The sequence below is a fragment of the Calonectris borealis genome, chromosome 4, assembly GCF_964195595.1.
Source record: "Calonectris borealis chromosome 4, bCalBor7.hap1.2, whole genome shotgun sequence".
In the NCBI taxonomy this organism is placed as follows: Eukaryota; Metazoa; Chordata; class Aves; order Procellariiformes; family Procellariidae; genus Calonectris; species Calonectris borealis.
In genome coordinates, this window is record NC_134315.1 from 2,015,087 (window position 1) to 2,038,728 (window position 23,642).

Here is a 23,642-nt window from a genome sequence, read left to right on the forward strand (position 1 = left end):
CCAAGAAAATTAACATGAACAAGTAGCGACACTGTGCTATGCACTTGCTAGGAGATGATGGCCAAAGAGTCCTTTCCTCAGATACCATAAGGCACTTCATGGCGCAAGGTCACCTAGGGCCAACTGCTTGTCTGCCGGCAGACAGGACTATTTCTGTGCTTGCTTCTTTCATCCCCACTTTTAAAAAAATAAAGAAATTATCCTCTTGCTACTGCTACTTCAAAGAGAGGACAACGGGAAGGCAGATGCGCTTCTTCCCTAGGCTGAAACACAAGGCAGAAGCCAGTTCTCAAGAACGTCTCTGACCATCAGGGATGCACAAAGAGACCAGGCAGGGAGACTCGAGCTCCAGTCCATCCTCCCTCTCCTAAGGCAGGCAACAAGACCCAGCTCATCGGCTGTGGTTTCCACTTTCTTTTTGCATTACCATGAGCTCTCTAAAATGCATTTACATAAACATGTTTTTCCTTGTTGCTCTTACTCTGAGCCTCTTGGAAGTGAAAACCACTCTTAAGCCTCCCACGAAGGGGATTCTGGTGCTCAACCACCACCCAACCTTTCTAGCAGAAGGGCTAGTGTCGCCCTGCGGCTCAATCTCCATCACGGCGATTGACACAAAACTCCGCCTGCTCTCCTTCCCAGATCCCAAGAAACAGGATGAGCTGCAATCCCGTGACAGTGAGTTATCCTTTAACACATCCTCATCAGCTCTACACGCTCACAGGCTGGCTCAACGACATCCCTCATCACCACCACAGCAGAAGACAAGCCATTAACAAACTTCTCGCCCTGCTGCCTCTAGTCCAAGTTTCTTCAAACAAGGCAATTGCATTAAACCTCATTCACTCCCACATCCAGGCCAAGATTTTAAAGAGAGCAGCTTTGTTAATCAAGCAACTGGGGGAAAAAAAAAAACAACATTCTAATTGGTAAAAAAGCACTTTCCCCATCCCGCTTCTCCCCCTCATGCACACGCACCTGGGCTCGCTTGCAATCAAAAAACCTAGGGGGAAAAGAAGCAAATAAAGCTCAGCCTTGGACAGGGGAAAGCACCATCAAGGTGAGACGACTGGCAGAGTGGGATAGGTAGAAGTCCCCAGTTCTACATCTAAACCATCTCGAAGTCAATTCATGGTGCCATACCTTGTTTCATGAAAAAAACAGCCCCAAAAAGTAGAGGAGTATGAGTTTGAACAAGTTTTGTTTTGTTTTTTTAAACTCTGATGAATAACAACCACATTTTTCCACAACAAAAGCTCTCTTTCTGTGGTCTGAGAACCACATAAAATGGAACCAAATTCAAACCAAGAGCAAAGTTGTCGTCTTGAGGCTGCATCTCAACATCATCACTGCGTATTTCATTGCTCAGCCCTCCTAAGCAGCAATGTATTTACCATGACTGTACAGCCCCTGAGCAAGAAATACACGTTGTTTTCACTGCCATCCAGCCATGGGACTTTTTGTTTTCCCTTTTCAGATGACTATGGAAAGCTGCTTCACTGCTAGACCTTCCTGGTTGCCTTTCCACCATCCAGGTCAGTTCCTACTTCCCGGATTTAGTCTCCTGACTAGGAGCCCGCAGAATTTTTTTAATTCAAAATTTTCACAGGGCTGCATACAAAACAAAAATAAACCACCAAATCCTAATCATTCCGAAATTTTGGGGCAAATTAAATCAGATCCAACCGTTGCACCTCAACTGCAACTCAAGATGCCTTCATGAACATAACCACAAAACTGAACTCACAGAACAGATCAGGATTTCGCTCTCTCTCTCATTCAAATACTTTCCTGCAAATACCAAGTTTCTACAGGATAAGTAGGAAATCAATAGCCAAAATACAACAGACTGTTTTGCAGACTGACCACAGTCAAGAAGCCTTCAAGAAGGGCTTCTTTGGCTCTAACTAACTAAAAAAACATGGTTCCCACACTGAGGCTACAAGCACTCAACCCAGAGACCCCCTGAGCACCCCTACTTTCATTTACATGCTGACATTTTACACTCCTCGCTTGCGCTCGGGCTTCACTGAGCACTGCAGTGCTTCGTGTGGTGGAGTATCGTGTTTAACTGTGAATAAAAGTGATGAGAAGTAAGTAAATAAGAACACCACAAAGTTCTTTCAGCTTAAAATACATTCAACTCCCAAATTACTTTCCAACACCAGATGAATCCATTGCACATTACTGGTTGTCTTTGAGCACTCCAAAGCACCAGGTAAAGCCAAGTGACCGGGCAGGCACTGACCTGAGCTTCTCAATTTTCTTACAGGACCTTTTGGCTCCACTAAGAGGAACAGAGAAGCCCCTATGAAGAAGCTAATTAAAAACCACTGGAAGAAATAAATTCATGTTATGGAGACATTTGCCTTATTCCTTTCTCCTTATTATTTAAAAAAAAAAAAAAAATTAAAATTTGGTGTTAATCTAGATCAGACCAGACACTGCCATGTCATCTTGGGGTTTCTACAGCAAAAAGAGGCCCCACTGAAAGCCTCAGGAAAACAAGAGACTGATCTCAGGTGAAGCACAATACTGCAGTTCCTAGTTTTTATACTTTTCTTCTGTAACTGCTTGAAGTTCTGCCATTGCTAACAAGCATTTACTTTCCTCGGTTATGGCCACTTTCTTTTTAAGCTCGGTTAGTTAAAGGGCTTTAGGATAAAGAAAGCAGCCAGTGCTCTTGTACGTAGCTGTGGTGCTACAACAAACTCCGGGGGTGGAGGACAAGCAGGGACAGGCCAGGCATTGTGGCAAGTACTTGCCCACAGTCCATACTGTAAATCCTTATAGTTGGGGAACCACTTTCTGCAGGTCCTCACGACGGAGTATTCTGTTATTCCTGCAACTCAGACGGCCAAGGCACTGCTCAGCCCTTCTCCCGCCAACTGCTGCCTTGTCCTAGGCTCTGGCAAACACGTGCTCATTCATTAATCCATTATTACAAATTCTAAGAGAGGGAATTTGATTTTATTTGCCTTTTAGATGCCATTTCAGTGCTAAAACAGTGTTATTCATTGTTCCAGCGTGTCTTCTTTTGCTGTACATCATTCATGAACTGCTTTCTTTTCCCATATCTCCTTCTGACCCTTTCTCCTCCATCCTTTCTCCATCACTCCATGCCCACTATCATCTAATAGGGGGAAACCAAGGTATTTCCACCTCCCTCCAAGGCCTGAACTGGACACACCAACTCTGCATCCATCCAGCAAACCAACAGTTGTTCGGACAAGCGAACGGGATGAGAGGATCAAGCCCCGGGGCACAGGAACAGCCAGTGCACCGGCAGCAGCCCTATGACACACTGCAGTCAACCAAACCCAGATTTAAGTGAGAATTCAGGACAGTTCCTTTTTAACAGGATCATTTCCAGCTCTGGCCGTCATACTTATGCAAGGGATGGAGCTTGCAAGACGCCCAGAAATTTGACCTTCAGCTCCCAACTATCCATCCGTGGTCTTTTTCGCCATTTTATTCCTGTAACATCTGTTGTAGTAAACAGTTATCTGGAAGAAAACTGAACAACACAAATTTCCTGTGATTAATCGCGGCTATTTTGGGACCACTTCTCACCAGCCTGCAAGCAAGATAAGTTCTGCAAAGCAGCTGGGAATATTAATTCCCTTACACGGCACAGCAGTTCATAGCGAGCACAGGAGTACATTACAGCTCCAGCTCATTTAAGTGGCTGCGCTGGGGGCCATGCAAGATCCAGCTGGCTCCGAGATAAGAACTAGAAGAAAACTACTCCTTGCAGGCTCAAGAAATTTGGAGAAGGGCAGTAAGAGACCAGTAAGTGACCATTAGCAAGCACTTGTTTATCACCTTAAAGAGGGCGAGTATTCCTCGACAGCGTATGCTGGGCAGCCCTGGGAAGAACAGAAAATACGCAAAACTTTATCAATTTAATTACAGTGTGATTTTAAAAAGAATTTAATTACGCCAGAGCAAAAGGCATGCAGACTTGGGGGGTTTTTTGAGCTAAAAAATCAGGCTTACGTCAGTTTTAAATTAATTAGGAAGAGATTTAAGCTGAACCAAACAAAATTAAGAAAATCCAAGCCATTGAGCAACAGGACTCTGGCAAGGTTCGGCTGGATAGCAGAGCTGTGTAACTGCACGCACGCTTGCGGTCCACCCCAGTTACAAGTTTAGGCTAAAGCTACAGACTCTCAGCCCTTCAATATTTTCAATTTGACTTTACAATATTAAAAGGCCAAGAGTGTCTCTAGGAGTAGCTCCTGCATCTCAGTAACTTTGGTTACCTGCAGTGACAGACCTGCTCATGAACACAGATAGGACATGACATGGAAACCTTTCACGGGCAGTAGGTGGAGTAGCAGGGGTTTACATCTTGTAGCAGAAGACACGAACAAACCAACCCCTTGTTTAAAATCCAATCCTGGCTGATAGAGACGTAAAAAAGCCAACGGATGGCTTTTTTGGCAGGTTCTGTGAAGTCAACAGATAAACATCAAACCCAAAGGTGTCTGTATTTCCTCTTCTCCTCTGCAATTCGTCTTTAAGCATGTGTTTGCAGGACCCAATAGATGGCATAGGATAAACAGGGTCAGCTCATCTTCAGGGCTGAGAAAGCCACGTTTGGCGACAGCAAACACCATTTAGCATATGCCAACCTCAACTCAAGCAGCTTGTACATGCTGGGCTGGACCTGCACATACACAAGAATCACAACAGTTGCAAACCAACCTTAAACATCCTTCCACAGCCTTTTAAGAAAATCCCTTCTCCATAATGGTGACCGTTTAGGACAGAGGAGTTTCATTCACTTTTTTAAGTGGAAAATAACATTACACTGAGCAGCATGAGTAGAAACTTCCGTGTTGACTTTACACTGTTACGATATAGCTCTGGTTCCTCCCGCTGCCTGTACCAGGGCTTTCAGCAATCACAGTACGCAAGCAGCAAGCCACTAAGCTCTTGAGAGGCATAGCTAATCAACAGCGTCTTTATCTGTGTGTTGTTGCAAGGGTTATCTTGGACATAGGAGGCATGTGGTTTTGTTAAAGGGATAATAAACCCTGGTTGTGCTTTAAACTTACTAGATTAAAGTATACAAAGAACAGGAAATAATGATTTTTAGCACTAATGTCCTTATCAGACATTTCTGAGATTAGCATGTTTTGAGTTCCAACATTTAAAACATCTGCAAGGTCAAGCTCTGACAACAGCACATCTCTAACGATGCTGTTAATATCACAGTCATAGAAATGGCACGTTTGGCCAACAGAATAAAACATCCTAAGCACATCATGTACCATACAAACACACTGAGCTGTTCAAGGGATAAAAGATCTAAAATCTGCAACTTCTTTTTTTTTATCATTTCCTACTTCACAATGAGGACAAGGCATGCTCATGAGCTCTGCTTGTTGAGATGACCACGCTCGACTTCAGCTGTGAAGGAAGTCAGCTCGTTCGGTTTCCCCCACCCTTGCAGTTCCTCCTGCACTAGCTGAGACAACCTCATGTTACTTTTTAGAGGGCTGACCTCAATAAAAACACCAGAGTTTAACTGGTGCTATCTTCCTCCAGCAGTTAACACCCCTGGTTAGTGAACAGCCGCACCCACACCGTATTTAGACCCTTGTTGGAAAGGTTTCCTTAGCTCTTCTGATAGGAAAAAAAATGCATTTATTTTGCCCAGGGTAAATGCCTGGGATACAGGCAAAGACCCCAGAGCACTGGGAACACACATGTAGTGCTCTGGCTCTAGAAGAGGGAGCACTTAGCAAATCCTTAAAGAAAAAAAAAAAAAAAAAAAGGAGTATGCCTAACAAATTAGAACTACTCGTCAGAAAATTAAGTCCTTATCACACATTCTCCAGCCTAACGTCCTCATTTCTTCTTTTACCTAAAAATAGCCTGCTTTCATTGGGAGGCAGAGGCTCTTTCCAGCAAAGAAACAAAAAATAAAAGGTGACGCGACAGAATGCCACTTGCCCGAAGATTGAGAAAAACAAGTGAACTGCAAAACAAGGGATGGGAAAAGGGAAATTTAATAACCTCCAGAGGTGGTGCTGGGGGAGGGACATCTCCCGCCTGCTGTCCTAAATTCTGCCCAGCCGCTTTCCAGGGGCTCTGGGTCATGGCGGGGGAAGGAAACCACCGTGTCTCCTCTGAACCAAATCCCCAGGCAGCCGAGTTTGCTTTCCAAGGTTTTTGTTCCTAACACACAACTTTTCCTTGTTTTCCTCCGCAGAGACAAAGATGCTTAGCACAGCTCCCTGCATCTCTCCCAGCCCCAGTTTTAGTCAAATCTCCCCTTAAGTAGCTCCAGACCTGCTCCCAGCCAGCGTTTCAGAGGAAAAGCAAATGCTGTCATCACATGGGGCTACGTCTAGAATTTAAACAGCCACCCCAAGCATCTAATCCTTTCCAAAACAAGTAAGGCATCCTTTGTCAGCTGGACCACTAAAACCAAGATCTTACAAACAGATAGAACCCCACAACAGGCTACCGAAAGAATGGGAAAGGCAGAGGGAAATGCACTGAACAGCTCACAGGAGGGGATCATGGTGTTTAAGGTGCGCTGATCCCTCAGGCTCACATAGGCGTTCTTCCCCAGCGCTGGAGACTGACCCAGAGATGAAGGACCTCGGCTCTTTTACAGGAAAGGAATAAAACCACTAGGGAAGAGAAGGGGAATGATTTCCAATGCTCGGCGTGGCCCTCCGGCAAAGCACCCCTGAACCATCCAGCCCTAGAGTGCTTTTGCCAACGGGCAACCCTCACCCCAGATCCAGGCTGCGGTGTAAACGCACCCGGCTCATCTCCCAGGAGCGGCAGCGAGGAGAGAGGACTTCTCCGCTGAAACGCGCACACAATCATTAACATCCTGCCATACCCCTCGAAACATTTTCTAAATGTTGCTACAAGTGACAGTCGCTCCTTAATGAACAGAACGCACCGATTCTGTGCCTGACTCGCTGCCAAGTGTGCCTCGAATCATCTGTGGTGTCTAGAAGGGAGTAGCGTCTCCTCCTCCTCCTCCTCTCCTTATTAAAAAGCTCCGTCTCCCCAGCTTGAGCATCCCTCGCCTCGCACAGCCGAGCAGGCTCCTGGCACGGGGAAGTCACCCCTTCCTTGCTACGGGGGATCTGTCGCTCCGAGGAGGTCCCCCCATGACACCCTGTACAGGGATAAGGCGGTGGGGAAGAGGCGCGTAGATCCACCATCCGCGAGCTGGCCCCCTGCGGGAAATAAGCAACTGGACTTCTCAGCAACCCAAACGGGTGGCTTCGGTCAAGCCAAGCTCTGCAAGCTGCTATTAGCAAGTCAGATGGTTGGCAAATAGCAGTCCCGTACAGATTTCGTGTGGAGGGTGGGAAGAGAGTCTTCTTGGAGATTGCCCCAACAGGGGGACACACACACCTATTAATGAGCAGACTCCTGCTACTCATTCTTGATTTGGTAATGGCAATGGCTCATTCCTTTCCAAAGGTGTCTTACCCAGCTCAAGAGCAATAGAAGGAAGTTTTATGAACTTGGTCAGCCGTATTGGAAGTCTGACATGGCTCCACGAGAAAGGAGAGTGGTCTTTGCCAGCCGTGCCGTAGCGGGGACCCCGCGGAGTGCTTGTGAACAGTGGAAGGCGGCAGCGGGGACGAGCTGCTCTGACCCCCGCGCCAGCTCTCCTCACCCGGGGACAGCGGCTGTGGGCCGCGGGCCTTCCTCGCCATTCCCTCAGGTACCGAGGACGGGGTGGCTCTGCCACACGAGTGCCGCTTCCTCACCTCACGCGTCGTCCCAAGCCGCGTTTCCTCGGCGGCCACCTCAGACACCCCACAGGCTGCCATTTTGCGAGCGTCAGCCCCTGCCCAGCCACCACCCCGACACCGTGGAGGCGGCCGAGCGGCCACGTGAACCCGCAGCACTGACAGCCCGTTGTGAGGCGGCCGAAGCGCCCACCCGGGAGCGGCCCTGGCTCCCGCACCCACCCCGTCCTCCCCACCGCCCCGGGGCCCTGCGAGGCCCCGCTCCCTCCCGGGGCAGCTCCTCACCTCCCCACAACCTTGAGCTCGCCGCCACCCCCGTCGGGGCAGGGCCCGGCCCTCGCACCGTCCTCCGGGGGAAGAAGGACGAGGCCGCGCTGTGCGCTGGCACCCAGGACCCCCGCCCAGCCCCGCTGCCCTGGGCGGCGGCCGCGGGGCTCGAACCCGCGGCCCAGGTGCTTCACACCGCCCCCCCCCACCTCTCCGAGCCATAGGGGCACGGCGGGACGCGCCAATCACCACCCGCCGCGGGAGCCGCCGCGGGGCGGGGGGCGGTGGCTCTGAGTGACAGCCGCGCGGCCCAACGGCAGGGGGGCTCCGCACCAATCAGCGTGCCGCCCCGGGGGAGGGCGGGGGGAGAAGAGCGGGGAGAGGGGGGTCTCTCCTCCCGGGGCGGGGGGGGAACGACGCGGCGCGGGGAGGCGGGGGACAGCTCCCGGCGGCGCGGGGAGGCGGGGGACAGCTCCCGCCGCCGCTCCCTGCCCCCCTCCCCCGCCTCCCGCCACCCCCTCGCCCGGCGGCGGTACCTGCTCGAAGCGGGGCTTCCCCAGCTGGAACGGGGGATAGTCCGCCGGTTCCGCCATCCCCTTCGCGCGCCGCAAGCGCCACTTTAAACAGCCTCCCCCGCCGCCGGGCCCGCCCCTTGCGGCGCCGCCGCGCTGATTGGCCGCGGCCCACCGCAGCTGCCGCGCGGCACGCCGGGAAATGGAGTTCCGCCCGGCGCCTGACGGGAGGTGGAGTCGGAGCGGCGGGAGAGAGGGGGCCGCTGGGACAGGGCGGCCCCGCCCCTTGCCAGCCAATGGGGGGGCGCGACCGCGCGGGGCAGCATGGGAAATGGAGTCCTCAGCGGGGCGGGGCCCGCGGCACGACGGGAAATGTGGTTTGGCGGGAACCTGAGGGGAGCCCCGGGAGGGAGGCGGGGGCGGCAAGGGAAAGGGGGCTCTCCTCAGGACGGGGCGGGGGGGGTTGCCTCTGATGCCACTTCTCCCGGTCTGTACTCCTTTTTGTGAAATAACGGTTGAATTTAGCAACTAACAGAGATGTCGGAGGCAACCGGCCGTGCCCAGATGACAGAGCTCCGTTCTTCCTGCCCTAAAAGCACCTACGCCTCGTGGCGCACGCGGCTGACGGCTTCACGAGGGAATCGCTCCAAAACGTTCTTCCTTTTTTGAACGCGAACGCCGTTTTCTCAGTGACACCGACATGGCAGCCAGAATATGGGTGGTGATCGAGGGTGCACAGGAACGTGATGTGGAAAGCATACCTTTGCCTTAATTCTGAAACTGAGCAAATAGTAACGCACAGTGAAAGCCCAAAAGCTTCTTAAAAAAACCTCAAATTTCATCATTTCCTTGTGGAAACATATATTCTTACTTTGATGGGAGCCTAACAATTACTATTGACCTTTAAAATACAGGATTAAAAATAAAGAACAGGAAACCTGGAAATAATAAGTTTACTTTGATGCAGACTTGTTTGTCCGCTTCCTCGGCGTTACAATTCGTGGAGATAAAGGCAAGGTCGCGCAGGGCTGGGGGCAGAAGGGCTGCGTACGGAGCGATCTCCAGAATCCTCTTCTCTAGATTAGTGGAATAAGAAGTGTCGGGCCCTTCAAATGCCGGTGAAATTGTTTGGAGGATTAGGATCAATTCTCCGAGGAAGAGCAAAGGGCCAGCAAATAGAGTGGAGATGGGGATGAAGCAGGGAAGGCAGGCAGGGTGTACGAGGAAGGCTTGGTGCAGCAGAAGGAAAGGCAACAGATTACAGAGCAGGTCAGAAACAGATTTTCCATCTAAGGAGGAATTAAACAATACACCTGAAAAAAAAAAATCCCTTATTTTTTGCTATACAGGGAAAAATATGAACATCACAACTTTTGCTGTGGGGATGCTGCTGTTCTGCTTCACGGATGTGGTGCTGATTTTTCTTCCGCTCTCTTTCCATCTGCAAAACCAATTTCTGTTTTTAGGCTAATTCACCACTGATCCCCCTGTGGTGAATCTCAAATCTCCTGCAGCTTCGGGTAGAAAAAGGGCAGAGAAGGGGCCCGGCACGGAGCCTGCCACAAGTACAATACCTACCCCTTGCACCGGCACGAGGAAAGAGCTTTTATCAGAACCGAAAACTGACATTTTCTCATTTCTTGTTCCTTTTCCCTCAGGGATAGTGTTAAAATCAAGTTGTTCCTTCCTGCGCTGCACCAGCCTGCTCCCTCGGGGTTACCAGCGTCGCCTCTCCTTCTGCCCTCTCCCTGCCTTGTTGTGTGCCAGCATGAAAACGCGACTCTCCCCAGGAACGGGTAGACGATGAGCAAAGATCTGCTCCAACAACAAATCCTGCTTACTGGAGCGCACCCACTGCTGTCCTTGTACCGTGTCCTCAGAGTTAATGGTTTGCTTACGTTAATTAAACCCGTCTGCAGCGCAGACTGGGGAGCACTTGCTGCCTGCTGGCCCAGCTTAAACCCCCCCCAGCACAACCACGGCACTCGCAGCTACATTTTACCGCTGCCCTTCTTATCCCTCCGCTTGCGGTACGATGTCGATCTTTATCCTGAAGAACAGCGTGTCTTTCGGGTTTGCTTTCCTCTAGGCAGGGTCTAACACTGCTTGGAGCACTAACACTGTCTTAAAAAGAAAAAATAAAATCATTTTGCTGTGACTAATGCTTTATATGGCAACTCTTCCTTTTCTAAAGGTTTCATCCTGTACTTCACAATGCAGCAAAATCTCTCTAATAAATATGGATGATAACCCAAATCTCTCCGTCTCTACACAAGGGAAATCCCCCTCCCTCCCATTACAGCTAGAGCCAGATAATTGATACAATCCCTAATGTTGACACACTAAATGTTTTGTAACAACAGAGGGGAGAGAATCTGTTTATCTAAAACCACATTTGGAGTGACATAAGACTATCACTTTTTTGGTTAAATACCAGAAAGAATATCAATTCTTTGGCTGATATCAATCTAACCAGATCCATTTAGACTGACAACTCGCATTTCCCTGGTTTGGGGAAGAAGGAGGGGGGGGGGTTTGCTTCCCCAGATCGACGACTGTTAAGTCAACACTGACGTTTCATTCCGTTTTGGTGGGGCGAGGAACAAGCCCCCAGCCACCGAGCGAGCTCCTCTAGAAGCCGAGGGAGATTTGGGGGTCTCCGACGGCCACCCCACACGTGACAGCTGGGTGCGGGGCTGGGCTGCCTGCTGGCTCGGGGAGAAAGTCACAGGAACATTTCTTGTCGGCTTCCATCTGTAAAGCCAGATTTTAAGAAAACTTGCGGCGGGCAGCAAAACTCAGGCTTCGAACAGCAAACCCAGCCAGTTCTTCCTGCGGGGACGGGAATTATTTGCATCAGTCCCGAGCCTGTGCTTAAGCTTTCAAGCAGGCAGAGACACCCGATATAATCACGTACAGCAGGACTAAGGTCTTAAAATCCTTTTGCTTTTTTTTCTGACTTGATGGATTCCAGTTCCCCCAGCCTCCCACTGACTGCTGCTCTGCTCTGTCCCCTGCGCCTCTGCAGCCAGGGGAAGCCCGCGCTACCCCGGTCATTTCAGGCTGTCTTTTCTTAGGGTAGTCTTTCAGGGGGTCACAGTTCAGTGCCCTGATCCGGGCTCTCGGGGCTAACATGATCCCCCCAGACAGCTGGATGAAAAATAAACCGGGATTAGAGCTAATTCTTCTGTTGGAGCAGCAAAGTCATTTATCGAAGCTTAAGGGGAGTTAATTTTTTTGAAGGAAAAAGGCATGAATGGAGAAAGAAGCAGGTCTTGAGAAGGAAAACAGCTGAGCGGTAAAACAGGTGGGTGGGATTAGGGCAGAGGAGCTGGAGGCGAAGGTCTCCGCTGGGGATCAGTCCCGTGCCAAGCAAGGTCTGCTGCACAGAGGGGGAGAAATGCAAGTGCTTTATGCCCACCAAGAGCGGGTAAAAGCTGCGTGTTCCTGTGAGCAGCGGCACCGAGGAAGCCGGGTTTCCTCACCAGGCACCCTGAGGCTGAACTCTCCGGTGTCTACCATGCAACAGGAGCTCTCCTTTCTTCCTCCACACGCTGCAGCGGGGTCTCTCTCCTCTACTCAGCTGCTGATTTTCCACAAATCCTCAGGAATGCAATAAAAACCTTTACCCTCCTGCTCGCAGGGGCAAAGTCAATGGAGAGCAGCAAGGGAGCTGCAGCACTACCACCCCCCGCAGCCACCGCACCCCGGCGGGTGCTTGGGGACTGTTAACGGTGCTGGAAAAGCTGCCGGAGGAGTTGGACACCGTCATCCTACTTCAGAAAATAAACAGATAAATGTCACTCACTGTCCAAGTCCTATCAGCACAGACGCTGTTGTCAATAAATCAGAAGTATCTAGGAACAGCTTGAACAACTTTTATTTTTTTTTTTAAAGTGCTTAAAACGTAAATAACAAGCTCTTTATAAACATTAATTGCAACTATTAAAACATGAAACACACAGAACCCACTTCCTGCGTACATGAAGTACAGGGAAATCAACAACTCCAAAAACCCCGACGCTTATCTCTCCCATTTTGGGATGTTTTTCCACCCCACGTTTATAACACAAAACACACGGTGCTTTCTTCACAGACAAGTCGTAAGGCTGAGTCTACGTGACACTTCAGTATCCACATCCCCTCAGGTTTGTTCCAGTTTAAGGATATACCTTGGCGGTTCTTTTGGCCCATGACTCTGGGCCAGAAGGGCCAGTCAAGGCAAAAATAAATCACTTGGCCAGAGTTCTTTAAAAGCAAGAAACCCAGTTGTGGGCTGACAACAAAAGCAGAGCACAGCTGCGAGCAACAGCACCCTGCGGAAGACCTCGTGAAACAGCTTGAGTGTGGAAAGAGAAAGACAGACCAGGAGGCAAAAATACAGAGTAATTGGTCTGGCCGTGTTTAAAACAGAATCAGTGAAAAGCTGCTGCTGGCCCATCAAAACCCTTTCATCTGCTCGGTTCAGCAAAGAGCGACAGACCTCGGAGTGTTACCCTGCACACCCTGACCAGAAGTGCTGCTCGCCTCCCTGTTTTTGCAAATAAATCGCTCAATACAGAGATTTGGGACACGAGCAACCTGAGAACATTTCCCCCACTTCTTTTTCTCATCCTCCCCCCTCTACGGGAAAACACCTAGGTCCTCAAAACCCTCTGGTAACTTAGAGGTTTTAACAAAAAAAATTATACAGACTCCGGCTTCAGTAGTGTTGTGTGGTGTAGTCAAGCTTGCTTGCTCTTATGCAGAGAATAAAAACTGTGTGGTGGGGGAAAAACCCCCACATTTGCAGGACAGCGGGGTGGAGAAACAGAGAACGAATACAGAAGCATCTTTAAGATGCCTTTTCTTAAGCACAAGTTGTCATTTGTAGATACCTGTGAACTTCTAAACGCTCGAGGACAGACACAAAACATCAGGGCAGCCTTGGCTGTCGTCACCGCTTGTTTTATTCCGTAGCCCCCCCGTCTCACGTGCGATGCCAAGGTACCCGTGCCGCTCCCCCGCCTCGGCCTTTGGAGATGCTCTGCTATCACAAAGCCAAGGCGAGAACGTTTTAGCCCTGCTTGCTCCAGCCTCCTCCGAGACGGTGCGGGCTCCTGCAGTGGAAGGCAGTTCGGGGGCTGCGATGCGCCGCTGCAATGGAGGCAGGACACCGGGGGAAGCACGTATTGCTGAAAAGGCCGTACACCCGATACAGCCTGCTGTAGCTCTGAGATTAACTTGAATATATAAAGTGCAAAACATTCAAGCTTTAGAGAAAAAAAAAAAAAAGGCAGAGCTGACTAAGGCAGAGGGGGGATTAGGGAGGCAGTGAAACGTGATGGAAGAGGAGGGGGAGAAGGCAGGGAAGAGGGGCAGCAAGATCCTTATAAACATTGGCACTTGTGTGGGGAGCACCTACAATGCCGATCGCTGAGGGGGGAGAAATCCCAGGAAGCAGCTATTTCTCAGGGAGCGGAGAGCCAGCATGAGCCACTGGCTCTCGTGTGAGATTTCGGCTCTACGCCTCCCCCTTACTAATGCCCGCCTGATGTAAGCCTTCACCGCCCAGCATCCCTGCCCAGCATCCCTGCCCAGCATCCCTGCCGGTGTCCCCCTTCTCCCGGCCCTCCTTCCCGCACCACGCCGCTCTCCTGACGCTGGACCGCTTTCTAGCTGTCCACAACTCCTCCCTGCCCGCTTTCAGATAAAAGGGACGGCTTCTCCACGAGAGATATCCACCCAGAAAGGGAACCCAGCTCTCAGGCCACAGGATCTTTTGATTATATAGGCAGAGAGAAGTTTCTGGTACTTTTTTATAAGGGAAGACCTTCCCTCAGACCCTCACATCTTACACCAGAAACAAAGTCCCTGCCCCTGAGACACACAGAAGGAGGAGGAACATGAAGACGCAGGCAGAGAAGTGCGAAACCTCAGATTACTTCCTACTAGGGGCAAAGGCAGGTAGGAACTAAAGGCTCGTAGCTGGTATCTTCCCAGGGAACAAATCCTCCTTCTCCTACGATGGTCTACAGGCTGGATAGGACCAAACGTCGTCAACAACAGCAACACCGAATCTCCTTTTCAGCCAATACCTCTCACTCTGACAGCCTACTTCTCCAACCCCAGACTTCGAGCATGACCCAATACTGTCTTTATCCAGCTGTATTTTGTCTGCTTTTCCCCCGGTGTCACCTCTTAATATCTCTACCTCCCACGTCACGTGAGCTGCCCGTGCAGCACTCCTGCTAAAGACCGAAAGCAACCTGCAGGCAGGGATGGGAAGGCTCTGCTGTCTGCGTTTAAAAATAACCCTAGTTCAATTAGCAGGCCAACAGAAGAGAAAGCTGCCCAAGACGGGTTGCGCTGAACTGAGAATTGGATTTCAGAGCCTTTTTTGGTAGGAAACTGCTATTGTCCTATTGCAAAAGGCACGATTTTTCAAAGTCGTGGTATACATTGAAGCAAGTAAGGAGAAAAGAATATGAAGGTTTTAAAAGAATCCAGTAACTTTGCGAGATGTATGGGAGAGAGAAGATGCCTTACATATCAAGACAGCTCAAGTCCCACACCAACCAACCCTCTGCCTGCACGGGCGCCTTCTCCAGCCAAAATCCTGGCAGAACAGAGAGGGAGCAACATCCTTTCTATACCCTTCCACAGCATCTCCAAATCAAGAGCTGCGCTGTACTCCGGTGAGCATCGCTCACCAGCCTCAGGCTAACATCATCTGCGGTTGTTAAACCGCGTACATCAGAAACCTTTAGACGGTCACTCAACGGTTAGCAGCAAAGAAGCACTCAACTCCCGAGAGAGCTGGCCTACAACGCCTAAGGGTGGGCCCGAGCCACCGGAGACCTGACGCTGAGGTGTGTGTGTGATACGACTGGAGCGGTGTTTGGTACTAATACTGGCCTGAAGGGGGTCTACGACGATTACGGAATGGCGAGCTTTGACAGAGAGCGTTTGACGGATGCCTGACCTAGCAGGATGTCATGCATAGAGGTGGCCGGGCGGTCAGACATCCTTCTCTGCACACGAGCTTCGGTCCCGATGGCATTTTCCTGTTGCATTGAGAAAGACGACACAAAGTCAACGGTGGGGGGCAGCCAGTGGAAAGCAATTCCTGTGAACGCGGGAAAGGGGGAGTGTAATACTGAGTAGAAAATTCAGCTGAGGTTTATACATACAGGAGTCCCCCCCAGGGCACACTGGTGCCAGCCAGCCCGGTGAGGGGTTGGGAGGTGTGCGTGAAGCTCTCCTGCAGCAGTGATGGTGCACGAACCATCACTGGCCCTTCTCCCACATTGCGAGTTCAGTTTTGAGCTGGGTAACTGAGGCAGCATCGAGACTCTGCACGCACGCATCGAAGGAACCCACACCGCTCAGTCAGGCAGCGACGTCGGCTTGAGTCCTTTACGGCCTCCGACTCCGGCGCCGTCGCTTTGTGTAGCATCTCCCATACGGTCAGGTACTGGCACAAATTGGAGCTGGCTCTTCAGATGGAGACGCTTCATTTGGGCGTACAACGTATGGGGCAGGAAGGGAGAGAGGCATCCAACACAGCCCCTTCCCCTAGCTGCCCTGCCGAGCAGGCTCAGCGGACAGTAACGTGCTGGTAGACCCTTACTGAGTCTAAGCATCCCTGATGTCATCAACCAATTTAACACCGTCCATCAGCCAGGGTACACCACTGCGGAGAAAAGAGATGTGGAAGAGTGTGGGCAGAAGAGCAGCAGTAGCAGGATGAAGACATGGGCGAGGTGGTTGGTTTCCAGCTCTCAAATGTCCATGGACCACTTAAAGCATTGGCAGGATGAGTGCCTGAGAAGAGGCCACTTGGTCACAACGACAGGAACCTAAGGAGGCATCTGCCTCATATGGAGGGCTCTGCTCCTCCCCATAGGGTGTGTGACAGCCCACCACCCTACAGTTCCCTGGAGCCAGAGCTGGGATGAGCTTGGGCTGGGAAGGAGCAGATTTCCTGCTAAACTCTGCGAACAGAAGCCACTGGAGCCCTCTTGTAAGAGGAGGGGGGAGCGCAGGGATGTTTGCAGCGTGTTTATTGGAGAAGTGCTCTAGGCAAGTGATGCTGGTCTCTGGGGAGAGGTTACTTGGTCTTGCTTTCCCCCAACGGGATCTGGAGGAGTGTGGGAGACTGTTCCATGATGCGCACCAGCAGCTGGTCGATGTAGTTCTCCAGTTCACGGATGTGCTCCTCCTTCTTGCTCAGCTCCTTCTCTCTCTGCAGCAGGAGCTGGATGAGTTCATCATGGGTCAAGTGATAATACTTGGCTGACTGGTCCAGTACGGCGGGATCCTGTGGTAGAAACCAAGAGGAACATTCAGTGACTCAGATGAAAACCGCTGCTCCCTTTAGCATTTGCAAGGTGCAGCAACAACCAAAGCAATCAGTATTTTCTATGTCGGTCTTCTTTCCAGATCTGTCCTGATGAGCCTGAGACGTTCTGCAGCTATCACGTCGTGTCTTTACAAAGCAGCTTTCCCACGTGCCATGCAGTCACCCAAAAATACTGCAGACAGAACAACTGCCCAGGCATCCGGGCCAATGCAGCCCTCTCCATTCGGCTAGAGGTGACTGCTGAGCACTTCCACCAGCTGAGCGAATCATTTAAGAGTGTTTCCCCAAAGCCTGTGTCAAACCTCTTTCCCCCAACAATCAGAAGCTAAGGGCATGGGCACAACGGAGCCCATTAGCCTGGCATAATGAGGCCTGGCCTTAGCTACTCCCCCTCTCTGGGGCTTCCCCCTTCCCCAGTCCTCCAGCAGCAGGCCTGGATGATGGCAGGAGAAGAGAATTAAGAGCTGAAAGACCCCTCAGGAGCTCCCAGAGGACGAGAGCCCAGGGGGAGTCCACTCAGGTGAACCCCAGCAGCAGCATTTTACATGTTGAGTTGGGGAGGCAAACGGAGCAGCAGTAGACAAAGGGAAGGAGAAGGCAACCCCGTGAGACTGTGCCCTCAGACATTTCACACAGGTATTTTGCTTGCCTCAACACGCCAGCATTTAAAATACAGCCAGGCAAGCAGCATTCGAGCAAGGCTCCAGGAAGCACTTCCCTCTGCCTCCGTCAGGAGAAAAAACCCTTCAGGCCTTCAGTCTGGCAGCTACCACATCCTCCATCTTTCATGTCTTGCAGATGGCCAGGCGTTCGCTCACACACTGTACAGTAAAAACCCCAAAGCAAAGCAAGCAATGGGAGAAGAACCCAAATCATAGAATCGTTTAGGTTGGAAAAGACCTTTAGATCATCGAGTCCAACTGCAAACCTAACACTGCCAAGTCCACCACTAAACGATGTCCCTAAGCTCCACGTCTACACATCTTTTAAATACCTCCAGGGATGGTGACTCCACCACTTCCCTGGGCAGCCTGTTCCAAGGTTTGACAACCCTTTCGGTGAAGAAGCTCATGGCTCTTCTGAGGCATGGAAAAGAAATAATTCCATGTGATCAGTATCCCTGATACAGCAAAAGAAGGAGAGTCAAATCTTATCACTAACTCTAATTTTAAAAAATGTGGCAAAGACCCATTTTCTAGAACTGATTTATGTCATCTTTAAGGTGCAGCGATAGGGAGGAAGTTCCCTATAAACTTTAATAGGTCAGAATCAACTCCAAAACAACATGTGTGGTTTTAATCAAGTCCAACTTCAATTTATACATATGTTTCTCCTCACACTGTGGCAGAACCCCGTTCTACCTCCTCCAACACCAGTTTTCTACACCTCTGTTACCAACTATAAAACATCTCAAGCAGGTGGGAACGCAGCTCTCACCTCTGTGGTAGATTCCTACCTTTAACTTCTTTGAATCCGTCTTCTCCGGGTGAGAGGACGGGGCCACAGGCTGGACGCTGCTCGTGGTGACCGTCTTCAGCTTCTCCAGGCCATTGCTCAGGGCAGTCGTCAGGCTGGACCTGTGCTGCTGCTTCTTCTCGCTGGAGACCTCTTGCACCGCAGCGCTGATGGGTTTCACTGGGTGAGGACTAAGGAGAACAAGGAGGTTGGACAGTTAACACCCTGCCGAGCTGGGGATTGATGCTGCTGGTTCTCCCTATGGTTTTTATGGGCATGGGACCCACTTATCAAATTTAGTCAGCTCCATACGGCTAAATCCTCTGTGCCTGTGTCGCTCAAAGCTCACCTGCTCTGAGAAGAGAGAGGAGAGCCAGCGTCCTGCAGAGCAGGCAGCCCACAGCGCTCTCCAGCACTGTTTCCACCCAGAGATAAGATAAGGAGCCTCAGGACACGTGTTCGGCTGAGACACAGAACAGGTCCCCGTGCCCACACTGGTCCACACTGGGAGTGCTGTGGGTCGAAACTCCTGGCTGCCAGGCGTTGGCACAGCTGGGGGAAATTTAACCCAGGTCCAATGTAATTGGGGGCTGCTACATCCAGAGGGACATTTTGCTGCCCAGGAGCCCCCAGATTAGTGTCTGGGGTTACCACTGATGCTTCAGGGATGCTCCTGCACCACCGTGCATCAGTTCCTGCACTGCCTCAGCCCAAGAGCTGGGTTCCACCTGCCTGGAAGACACTACAGAGTTTGTGCCCCTCCACTAGCCAAAAGGGAGGGCGAGGAGATGCTGTCTGAATGCACCTTTTCTGTCGCTTAAGGATGAATTACATTTTCATTTATTTTTGCCTCACTTTTCACCCAAAAGATTGTTTCTGGGCTTAAACAAAGTGAGTTTGCTTTTCAGTGCGATGGAAAGAGAAGTGACCTGATGCTACCTTCCTGCAAGGAACAGGCAGACCTGTGCACAATGCTCGGGATGAAAAGATCCTAAAACCTACCCGGGACTCTGCAAAGCCTCTGCACTCATCAGATGCAGCAGCCACCCTGCAAAGGGTGATAATTCCAACTGCTGTGCATCCAAACAATGCTGCAGGGGAAGGGCTCGCAGGAGCTCTCAAGCAAGGTGGGCAAGCGCAATCTCTCTTTACAAACGGGGACCTCAGGGTGTTGGTAGGATGGGTTGTGGGAGGAGGAATAACACCCACAGCCACTGTGTGAGCTGTTAGCCGGGCTGGGACAGACCCCTCTCAAGTCCAGCTTGTGCTGTAACCGCTTGACTGTGCTTTATTTCTGTTTCGAAAGCAGAGCAGGTGGCTTTCAACCCTGTTCCAGGTCAGAGAAGATGGGTGATGCTGGCACAAAGGTAGCATCACATAAGGCATCAGGTGGATGGCCCAAGTCCTCAAGGCTGGTGTCCTCATGTCTTCTCAGTGGTGACGGGATCAGGATGTACCAAGCAATCTCCCAGTTGTGCTGACAGGGCACGTCTAGAAGTCCTCTTCAACCACGATGATGCCTCCTGTCATTCATTTGCTAGGAGAGGACAGCAACGGTAGCCACTGACCAGCTCCAACAAGCCAAAAGATCAACACCCCTTGTCAGAACTGTCCAAGAACGTGGACAGAGCCAAGGGTTCCCAGACAACTTGAAAGGATGGAGAGGGATATCACAGATCTGAGTGGGAGTCCACTGACAGCGCCAGGGGTTGGAGAAGTCGCCGTTCTGCATGTCAGCCTCAAGCACTCTCCACCCTGGACTAAACCCTTCACCAGGAGAGCTGCGAACACCATGATGCTGCGTTACAAGTGGCCCAGCAGCTGCCCATTTGTTACGACAAGATAGGGTGAGGGTGAACCAGACCGGAGGCCATGCACAGATCCTGAAAAATCGCTCATTCCCAAATCCTTTAAAAAACAGAAGTGATGACTTTGCTTGCTTGAACCGCTGCCAGCCTCCTTCCTAGCCCAAAATGAGTGGGGTTCGCTGCAGGATCTGGGGAAGACAGCTCTACTACCACTGAGGGCTTCTACTGTTCCTCAAAATGCAGTGGCTGGGAAGGAGAGCGGCTGGGGAGGCACCAGGACTGCTCATCACAGCCAGATCTGAAGATAAGCAGCCCCAAACGCCACCACCGCCTCATGCATCCCCATGGCATCCCCACAGCCAGCGCAGAGACTAAGACCAGAGTACGGCTGCAGAAGCAGGAGGCTGACACCCCTAAGCAAGAGGTCTGCAGGGCACTGGCTGGCCGTCACGAACACTCAAACCATTTTAAACCTCTGAAGGGGACCCGTTTTGGACCAAACTTACCAAGACCGCTCTACGGAATGAAAACCAGCAACAGCCTTGGGGTGCCAGTGGGATAGCTTGGATGCATTTTGAAAGCAGGGGGACATTTCCCACTGCAAGTCTGGTCGCAGGCAGCTTTCAGCCCCATTGTCAGTGGGAACACATTAATTTCTGCAGAGGTGGAAAAGGTATTTAAAAAAAATAAATCATTAACCCATTCTTTCCTGCTGGGAGGATAGTGTGTGCAGGGCTCCTGCTGAGCACAGCAGGGGCTCTGCCCCCTCGGCTCGTCACTCTGAGAGGGTCTGAAAGCAGGAGGCATTCCTCCACCTGCGTCCCGCCATGGGATGGCCAGCACCGGGTCCTTCCAGCGGAGCAGAGGTTGCTTCACCCTTCATAGCCAGGTCTGAAGTCCTGATGGATCTGCCGAGAAGTTGGACCTGTTTCCATTCGCCAGTCGATGAATGTGAACTTGAGAGTAGAATTAGTTGCTGACACCGACAGCCTGCCTAATCCAGTACCGCATCTCCGAGTGGACATAAGTCTACAATGAAGCTTAACACGTTCAAGATGAAACACCTCAGGATGACAGTGGCACAGCCCTGTCCCCCCTCTCTGAGCAAGCCTTGCGGTGTCACAGCACAGCTTTCACCAGTTGCTGAGCACAGTGAAAAACTGAGGAGATTCCCCTACAGCAACTTGGAAATTAAGTCTTTATCAAGCTATTAAAATGCTTCTTACAGAGAACAAGACAACAAATCCAAGGAAATCAGTCTTTCATGGGTAAGCTGCTGTGCCTGCAGCAGCACACAGCACCTGAGGGCCAGGCCTCCATGGAGGAAGGGTCTACAGGAGGAAAGGGAATGACTGAACTTGGGATCAGCAGCTCTTCTCCCAGGTCTATCTGTGGACATGGCAAGCCACTCTCTGAGCTCCAAGGGCTCCACAAGGAATACATTCAGATCACAAAGACTGGCACGTGATTTCACCTGAAACCTCATTTTCAGAAGAGGACGATTCTGCTGCACTCCTGACGTTGGGAAGGCACAAAGCAGTGTGTGCCAATACCACCTCGGCACCTGTGACGTCCCCAATCCTGTCGCCTACAAGTGCCATGACATGCTGCAATAGTCACACATCTGAATTCCCGATGGATGGGTAAGGACCTGCACAACTGCTGGGCTCCTCCAAGGCAGTGGAATCCCCAGAGCACTGTCATGGGTTGTCTCCTTTAGGTCCCACCTGTACCAAGGCACGTGACCAGAGACACCTTTTTTTTTCCTCTTTTAAGCCCATCCCCAAAGATGGGGATGAGTTCCGTACATTTGAGAGTTGCAACTGATGCTCCAAGCACCCACCTTACCCCAGCAGCAACAGTTTTGTGACGAGAGCCCTCCCTCGCTGCAGGAGAGTGGGGAAGGATCTGCAAATGCAATCCCAACACGTGCTCTTCTGGACTCTGAATTCCCCAGCTGCATCTTCACATCTGGCAGAAAAGAAGCTGTTCCAGGAGGGCACAACCTCCCAGCTCACTGTGACCAGGCGGTGCCCCAGCCAGACTAGGTGGGAGGTGCTGGTGTCACTCAGATATACCGGTCTACCACTTGACTTGCCATCTTGAACAAGATGACCAGCAGAGAGCCACTCTGGCCACCTGGGAAGAGACATGGTCCCCACACTCAGTTTCCATCCCTCCCAAGGAGGGCACATAACCCCAGCACACCAGACTCTCAGTAACCCACACCAGGTACTAGCTCCTCCCTCACCTGATGGAAGAGAAAGACACTTTTGACCCAGCTAAGCCTTAATGCCTGTTCTAAGTTTGAAGTCCTTCCTTTTTCCTTCCATCTTTTTTCTACCATATTTTTTCTTTGACTATGTGCCACTGACCAGCCTAATAGGAAATGATTCTAGGAAAGGCAAGCATCACCACGGGGACCCAGAAAAGAGCCCTTCCACCTTGCCTCTCTCCCCCCATGACAATTAGTCACATCCCCCAACCTTATAAAATAGTGCAGATCCTCAGAGCCTTCCACAGAGACCTCAGTAACTCTTCAAAGCTTCTTGAATCACAGCAGCAAGTATCCAAACCATCCGCGTTTTACAGGTAGAGAAACCAGAGCAGAGACGTTCAAGGATTTCTCAGACGTGTCTCATGACAGAAGCCAGCACTGACACGATGACCAGCCCTTGGGCCCAAGCCCACTTTCCTCCCACGAGCCAGTCAGCCCTTGGGCGGATGCACAGTCAAGCCCGAAGATGACTGTGAGCACATACTATTGTCAAAGAGAGCCCTGGGTCTGCACTTCTCTCACTGCCGAATTTTACCCTTTGGGATTGCAGGACACTTCTCTTTCCATGAAACATAACAAACACCAGCAAAATTCAGGAGGTTTCTGTATACCTGCTATCTGCAGATTTTGTACAGGGTTATTTGTTGGAGGATGAATAATCCAATTAAGAATCATTTGGGGATCTGGCCTCGATAAAGAAGAAAAAAAAAAAAATCAGCTAACAGACCCGTCTCTTGCTGGTCTTTACTCCCGAGGTCATTTTGCACATCAAACGCACACTCGAACCAAGGAGGGATCCCCACGCAGAAGGGCTGGAGCTCAGCTAAGTTCTGCTGTCCCCATCCTCCTGCCCTCTCTCTCTCCAGGGCCATGACCAATATTATTCTTGGGTCAGACAGGATTTTATCATTTCAGTGCCCCTATGAAGCTCCATTTGCCTTCTGTCGCAGAAGTGAGGCTGATCAAATACATCACTACTAGAAGATCCAGGTCCCCAGGTAAACCGTGAGAGCTTGATCCTTGATACTCTGAGCAGACAGAGCCCATGACAATCCTCTCCTGCCCAGGCAGACCAGGGGAATGTGTACCAGGAAAACTAGATGAACTGAAGGACATAGAGCAAGACTCCATGCCCTAAACTCAGCATTTTTCTCTGCTTCACGGTATTTCTACAAGCCCAAGACTGACCTGGGAGGAGGAACAGCCCCTTCTTTCCTCTGATGCACCACCACGGTACCC

General features: G+C 50.9%; 2 protein-coding genes across 13 annotated transcripts in view; both read right to left on the reverse strand.

The window, feature by feature from the left end:
- The window catches only part of SFXN5 (sideroflexin 5), a 107,246-nt gene extending 98,462 nt beyond the window's left edge, over nucleotides 1-8,784 (reverse strand). For 2 of the 4 annotated variants that reach the window (XM_075148340.1, XM_075148342.1), the window contains exon 1: nucleotides 8,543-8,609. Coding sequence is in view for 2 of the 4 variants with exons in the window: in XM_075148341.1 (XP_075004442.1) it covers nucleotides 8,543-8,599 (57 nt within the window). In the remaining 2 variants the exon portion in view is untranslated. Of the gene's footprint in view, nucleotides 1-8,542 lie in introns of all 4 variants that reach the window. The other 2 variants (XM_075148341.1, XM_075148339.1) reach the window with 2 other exon arrangements.
- A 3,592-nt stretch (nucleotides 8,785-12,376) lies between these two features.
- Nucleotides 12,377-23,642, reverse strand: part of RAB11FIP5 (RAB11 family interacting protein 5) — a 43,813-nt gene continuing 32,547 nt past the window's right edge. For 4 of the 9 annotated variants that reach the window (XM_075148350.1, XM_075148346.1, XM_075148344.1 and 1 more), the window contains 2 exons: nucleotides 18,319-18,508; nucleotides 12,377-16,820 (listed from right to left, as the gene is read on the reverse strand). In XM_075148350.1, coding sequence (XP_075004451.1) covers nucleotides 16,611-16,820; nucleotides 18,319-18,508 — 400 coding nt within the window. In that variant the 3' untranslated portion in view covers nucleotides 12,377-16,610. Of the gene's footprint in view, nucleotides 16,821-16,849; nucleotides 17,684-18,318; nucleotides 18,509-21,968; nucleotides 22,265-23,642 lie in introns of those variants that run through there. The other 5 variants (XM_075148351.1, XM_075148348.1, XM_075148345.1 and 2 more) reach the window with 3 other exon arrangements.